The 7,421-nt window shown below is 25.7% G+C and overlaps 1 protein-coding gene across 2 annotated transcripts; it reads right to left on the minus strand.

Annotated features, from left to right (window-relative positions):
• Positions 1–822: 822 nt before the first annotated feature.
• Positions 823–3,099, minus strand: LOC111642639 (peripherin-2-like). Of its 2 annotated transcripts, XM_023389016.1 has the most exons (4): positions 2,511–3,099; positions 2,223–2,442; positions 1,828–2,143; positions 823–894 (listed from the first exon to the last, which is right to left on the minus strand). In XM_023389016.1, the coding sequence occupies exons 1-3, from the start codon at positions 3,053–3,055 to the stop codon at positions 1,841–1,843; spliced, it is 1,068 nt and encodes a 355-aa protein (XP_023244784.1). In that variant the 5' UTR covers positions 3,056–3,099; the 3' UTR covers positions 823–894; positions 1,828–1,840. The 2 variants fall into 2 exon arrangements, with proteins under 2 accessions (XP_023244784.1, XP_023244778.1); XM_023389010.1 differs by lacking the exon at positions 823–894 and having other exon boundaries at positions 1,773–2,143.
• Between the last annotated feature and the right edge of the window lie 4,322 nt (positions 3,100–7,421).

Genomic DNA, 7,421 nt, shown 5'->3' on the forward strand with positions numbered 1-7,421 from the left:
TTGCATGCTTAATAACTGCGTTAATCGAATTATACAAAAATGGTGCTTTTACTAATTAATTACAATATTTTATTTTTAAAAATTCACTGAAATTTTAAGGAAAACAACATTCAAAGAAATCAAAAATCATACTGAGAACAATGTAAATATCTATCAGATGGTAAAGCAAACTTTTTTCTGACGATGCCAGGTAGGAGTACCAAAAATTTCTTATTTTACCTTATTTACAAATCTAATAATTGAAATATGCTTCTACATTTAGATTAGAAAATAAAAAGTTCAATACACTTCGTACTTCTCTAATATCCGTACATTTTAACTGGTCTGTTAATTAATCAGTTGATCTGAAAGTTAGAAATTCAATAAATGTTGAATTTCTTGATTAATTTTAATTTTTAATTCGTTTACTTTCGGCAGTCGTACGTAAGGATTGGCTGTATAGGCTTATATAAATTTCTTACTAACCAATGTTTGGGATGTAAACTTATCATTATCATCTTGGAAGGGGTTATAGTATAATTTTATATTATTGAATGACTAAAATTAATGCAAATTTTATTAGACTAATGAGCAATTATTTATTGTGGCATCGTCACAATGTCACAAAGTTTTATTTAATTTAAAATCTATGCTCTCCACCTCAAATTAGTACTAGCTTACCTCTGTTCATCATATTTTTCTTTTAACAATAGAGTCGTGCTGGTACTTCTTTCAGGGAAAAAGTTTTGAATCGAAATAATATGACTTACGGTTTTCATCGGAAGTTCATATATAGTTAATCGGAGACTCCTGCCCCTAAGGTTTCCATATCTGGTTTAGTCTTCTCATCTATCTAACTCCGCTCTCGAGATCAAGGAAGAACAGACGGACGTACGAAAGTGGTAATTTATTGGTCTACAGTTTTTTTCAAATTACAGCCCAATTATAATTTAAACAGTATTATTTATGTTAAATTTAACTGTTTTTAAATACTAAATAATATAAATTATAAATTCTGAATTGATTTTATATTTATTTACATTTGCAGCATTCTTTTAGCCCAAAATATTTTCTGTATGAAATTATATTGTAGCCTATATTAAGTGGACTAAGAATGTTTCGAAAATTCGGTTGTGGCAATGTCTCAATTTAGTAATAATATAAATAAATGTATTTTTAATAAGTTGAAAAATTTGATTCTCTCAGCAGAAATACGCATATANATATATATATATATATATATTCTTAAATTGTTTTTGAATTTTTATACTAAGTAAGAAAATATCTACAGTGAATATTTTAAAATATTTACTTTATGTATTATATTTTGAAACTTTATCAGAGAACGCTGTTTCCATTTGCATTATATTGCGTAAAAGAAATACAGTAAGTAGTACAGAAATAAAATAAAATAATTTATATTGTAAACATCTATAAAATAATAAAATAATTTATGTAGTTTAATGATCTAACTTTTATCTTCAAGCTTATAAGAAAAAACTTACATTATATCGTGCTACTTCTGTTTTTGTAAAGACGACTTTACTTTTTGTGTTTAAAACTTTAAAAAAAATCTCAAAAATCTATTTCTGATACTGAATTTAATCAAAGTCTACAAAAAGAAAGAAATTAAACGCGATAAAAATTTATAAATTACAGTAATGTGACTAGTTTCCGTGAGTTACCCGAAAATTTAAAAAAGAGAATGTAGCTAACGAGACAGGAAGGTGATTATTTTTTTCATTTTAATGATTTTTACATTTTTACATTAAACTGTTTTTTTTCAATTCAGAGTTAACGATTTCTCATAATTATATAGTTAATAATTTATATACCACAATTATTTACTTTATTGTTTAATTTATCCACTGTCTTTGTTAGGTTGTATAAGACGTTCTCTTTCTTCTTCGGAATATATCGATACTAAATTATTCCAATTTTCATCCGTTCTTTTAATGTGTTCAGGATTCGTTTTTCCTTTTCGTTTCCTTACAGTTTTCTTGGAACGATTTCTTTTTCCATTTCCTTCTAATTTTTCCTTGAAATATATCACAGGATCACCATAAAAGAAAACCCATCCGATATGAGATTTCGTAGGATCATCAGTTTTATGAGCTTCCCTTCCCGATGTCAGTATGTATCGAGATAATATAAAAATTAATAACTGTTCAAATATAAATTAGCGTTCCATTAATCCAATAAAATATTAAATTATTCCTTTTACTAATTTTTTTTAAAATTACCTGTATTGTCATTATTACGACTATAAACCATATTATTTTCTTCGTAAGAAGAAGTAGATATTGAGGTAAAACATCATTACAACCTTTACTATTGAACATTTCTATAGTATCATAGTACGTTATTCCTTTTCTTTCTTTAAAAACAAATTTTGGATAGCATGGACCATCAAATGTTAAATTACAGCAACTTTCAGGTACCCATTCTGCAGTTAACTTGTTTCTGAAAACATATATTTTATAAATACAGTAATACAGTTAAATGTTAAAATTAGTATCAAGATATCTTACTCGATGCCAGTTCTTTGAATAATAACTTGTCGAGGAATCCAAGCTATATCCATCCAATCTCCGATTCCTTTACCACCACAACACTTCAAATTAATCTGTAATTTATCTAACATGACTTTTATATCTTCAGATAATCTATATTTTTTCATTGATGGGATTATATCGAATTCCCACGGAGGCTTCAACTCCCAAAAGTGAGATATTAGTATAAGTAAAAACACAACTTCGCTCATGAAGAACATCAAATAAAATAGGATCCAATAGCCGAAATAATTCAGAAATATCCATCTGTTCCATGCGTTACTATAATTCGAACTTATCAAAGCTCCGGATATATGTAAAATAATGCTAATGTGTGTTAGAATTGTAGCGAAAATTTCTGTATTTTCAAGGTTTAAACCAATGAGAGAATTCATTTCCACGTATTCGATTTGATTATGACGATTAAGTAGAATTACAGAATAAACGAAACACATAATAATATGTAAAAATAATAAACAAAAACCAATAATTCTTCTCTCACTTTCTGTAAATAGTATTCTCATTTTAAATGTTATTGTTATACACTATGGACTATTGTTAAATACAATTATCTCAATAATTTAAAAGAATTGTTGAGATAATTGTAATATAATTTATTCATTATATAAATCTCTAACAAATTAAATTTAATTAAATTTTTTTATGAATTTCATACGAAACAAAAATAATTTATGGATATTCAAACTTCCATTATTAACATTCTTAAATTATGTTTTTGGGGATATTTGTTTAATAATAATTAATAAAAATAAAATAAATAATGCTGATTCTCGCTACTATTTGTTTATATATTTTTATNAGATAGATAACCAGCACTACTCTATTGTTAAAGGAAAAATATGATGTACTGTACAGGGGCAAGCCACTACTAATTTGAGGTGGAAAGCATGTATTTTAAATTAAAATATTATTAAAAGTAGGTTATATTATTTAATAAATATAATAGGCCTAATAAACGAATTACGCGAATTAAATTTAAGGATTACGTTGGAATTTTTAATTTTGTTTAAAAAATTCTTGTGTTCGGATATTTGCAGAACAGACAAAAATCAATAAAAAATTGTTTCTTAGAAAATGAAACATTTAAACTGATTGATAATACATAATTGTCCAAGTTGTTTCACTAGTTCTAATTCAAAGAAAGTTATATAGCCTACAGATATATAGGGTAATGTTAATAGTTTCTAATTTTAAAATTTCGCCGGGTTAACGTAACCTTATTTGGAATCTGATAAATAAAAATTTGAGTTTTGGTAATGTTAATGTTAATCTTGAAAATTTAGTTTTCTCTTAAGGAATTTCATAAGATTATTTAATATTACTCAATACAGAAACTATTAGGTTCTAGTTTCTGTAGTTTAATTGAATTTCAATTCAATTACAATCCATAAAAAATAATAACAACAAATGAATTTTCTCCTTTATTTAGCTAAAAATTATCTACTTTAATAATGAGCGAAAAATTTACTTCATAACCATTAGCGATGAGACGTGACGCGCGATGCTATGGAGAATTTCACGCGATTACTTAATTTAAACGAGCATAATTAATTTCGCAAATCAATTAATTAACTCCTTTTATTGAATTGAAAAAGTTTAATGTATAATGAATATTTGATACTTTTGAGTTATTTTCTCGCATGTCGCGTCGCGGCGTGTGTCTCATTTAATTCTCATAAGTAAATTTTGTACAAATCAAAGATATAATTAATGTTTCAATAATATTAAAATATATATATATATTTTTAATCAAATCAGAATAATTATATTTTAAGAAATAAAACGTATTATACAGTGTTTAATATTACGCGCTAATATGCAAATTAGTCTTTGATTTGAGCATTTGTGTTGATGGGAGAACTTGTGGACAATGGATTATTCATCTAATATTTAGAATTTGCCTACGTCTGAAGTTGGTGTTAGTATTCTGCAGGAATATGGTGTACTATATTCTCAAAGGTTTCACAAAAAAATCATAAAATGAAGTTAGATTTAGAGTGAAAAAATCCAAAATGGAGGTGAGGTTGACAAAACAACAAATGCAATTGTTATACTGGTATACCGACAAATATATGGAAAAGGCATAAGTTCAAAGTGGAACGTCATGAAAACATCTAAATTGGTATATTGCCGAATTCGTAGTTGATGAAACTTATTTTCCAAATTAATAAAGTATAAGTTCCATGAACTATTAAAAAGTATATGATAAAAAATGGCTATCCTGTTAAACCAGTACTTGGAGAAGCAATGTAAGTTGAATTTATTATATTTTAATATTATACAAGTATTAAAAAAGAAATCTACATAAATAATATGTTACAGTAATAATAAATATAAATATTTGTCATAATTTTAATATTTTAGTAAATTTAATATTTGAATGATTGATTGATTAATTTTAGGACCTAGTCAGTATACAGTTATTGTCATCATCATCGGATAATAGGCCTTAAGTTCTTTTTGTGCTATTCACCTTTTCATGTGACTGACAATATGCGATCATTATCAAACCTTGTCATCAGTCTGTCCGTCCTTCCTTAATCTCGAGAACGGAGTAAGACAGATGAAACATGAAACCAGATATGGAAATCTTAGGGGCAGGATGCCCCAACTAATTATATACAAATTTCTGATGAAAACTGAAAGTCACGTTATTTCAATTCAAAAATTTTCCTCTGAAAGGAGTTAGATAGATAACCAGCACTACTCTATTGTTAAAGGAAAAATATGATGTACTGTACAGGGGCAAGCCACTACTAATTTGAGGTGGAAAGCATGTATTTTAAACATATATACCGCATAGTAATTAGTAACATAAATAAATGTGATTAAATAAAAATTTTATCGTTGAATATTGTTCGGCTTCTAACAAAAATATGTTAATAATAATAATATAGGCCTAAATTATTTTATTATACTTTGAATAATATACATTTAAAATATTTGAATTCTGTCAGTCAAAGATTTAAATATACAGGTTAATAATCAATTTTGATTGAATAAAGGTGTATGGAATTTTTGAAATTTAAATTTAGAAACTTGTTTTATGCGTATTACATTAAATTAATTTTATCTAATATTAATATGTATAAAATATATTTACAGATTATGAAAAGTTAATATTAACATGGGTTTATTAATATAAACAATTGTAATAAAAGATTAAACATTACCAAAATTTAACTATCTAAAGAATACATTTATTTACTTCAAATTATTTATGAACATTTACAATATTGCAAATTCTTATTACAAAAAAAGCATAAAATGATTAATTTTACAATATTTAAAATTTGCTACAATTTTTAAATCAAATTTTTATGGGCTGTTTAATATTAATCATTGCATGTAACAATCTTTCCATTTCGTCAGAATTCAAATCTATAAAATAAGTAAATATAAAAATTAATTTACATAATAATAAATATAAATATTTTATATATTTATATTTTAGTCGCATATTTAATTATGACAAATATAAATATTTGTCATAATTTTAATATGCGACTAAAAAATTAAATAAGGTATTTAATTACATAAAAGTATATAAAAGTTAATTGCATAGAAGTAACATAAATAATAATCCGATTAACAAGTCTGTTACTCTGTTGTAAGAATGCTATACATCATCAATTTATTGTTAGAAAGCTTCGGAGCCTCTTTGATTTTTATTGAGTGAGCTCCCTATTTGATAAACATTCACACGAGAACTTCATTTATTCTCGATTGTCACGGAACATATGGGATTGAAGTATATAGAACAATGAAAGGCCAGGGGTTAGAAGAACTGTGGTTCTCACGGGGCTTGCCCTCATCTTGCTTTACCACCCGCTGTTATCAATAAGAGTTGAATGGAAAGTGATAGCCGACTTCATTCTTTTCCACATCCTTTTAATGCTACACTGGCTGTGACATTTTGCGAGTGAATATTGGCACGTGCTTCTTCGATTTATTCCGAATAAAAGAATGAATGCATAATTTATAACTAGACAAGTCTATTCAGTTACTTTTCAGTGATAAATTTAGGCTATAATTTTTCTATATTAAAAAGGTTTGTTGTTAAATTTTTAATAGAAAATTTTAGGTTAAGGTTTATATCAAGTAGAAATTTTTATATAAAAATTGGGGAAAATTTGGAAATTTACTTAAAATTTTAACAGTATGTACGCGCTTCGCAAATGCTTAATTAATATGTGAATTACAGAGAAAAACATTTCACCCCAATGTAACACGATGAAGGGAAAAATCAAATTTATCTTATGAAAATCTAACTTGTAAACATCGTAGATATATTCAACAAGAATTAGTGTAAAGATTTTATGTAGTTTCTTCAAATTCGTGTGTACAGTACATGTATGTAGCACTGACACACTGAAGGGAGCGGACTCACTAAGAAATTTGACTTAGAAAATGTGTATTTTATAACTTATTTTAATTGTTAAATTTAAGCTACTTATGAATAAATATGTTGAAAATAATAATTCAAATCAACATAAAATATTCACTAAATTCTAATCGATATTCAATTTTTTCTAATATGCATTTTAAAGCAAATTGAATATATACATTTTTTTTTAAAATACATGTATGTTTGTATATAAGAATGCACCACCAAAAATTGAGTGCATTAGTGTGTATGTGTATATAATATAATATAGAAATATTTATGATTTAGTTACAATGTTTATACAAGATACAAAGATTATATATAGCCTACATATATATAGGCAGCATGTATAAGCTATGATATGAATTTTTAAATCAGTTTTCATTAGTATCTTGTTAAATAAGTGTTTCAAAAACTGAAATATTAAAGGCTTACAAATAGGACTTAAATATTATAATATATATATATATATCATCATTTTA

Source organism: Centruroides sculpturatus, unplaced genomic scaffold, assembly GCF_000671375.1.
Source record: "Centruroides sculpturatus isolate CEXI.00-Female unplaced genomic scaffold, Cexi_2.0 scaffold3, whole genome shotgun sequence".
Classification (NCBI taxonomy): Eukaryota; Metazoa; Arthropoda; class Arachnida; order Scorpiones; family Buthidae; genus Centruroides; species Centruroides sculpturatus.

Bases quoted from the DNA above. Each gene is read 5' to 3' on its own strand.
- LOC111642639 (XM_023389016.1), bottom strand. From the start codon at position 3,055: ATGAGAATACTATTTACAGAAAGTGAGAGAAGAATTATTGGTTTTTGT. The intron at 2,443-2,510 runs GTAAGATATCTT...ATATGTTTTCAG, and splicing joins ATTCAAAGAACTGGCATCGA to AAACAAGTTAACTGCAGAAT. The intron at 2,144-2,222 runs GTAATTTTAAAA...ATATTTGAACAG, and splicing joins TCGTAATAATGACAATACAG to TTATTAATTTTTATATTATC.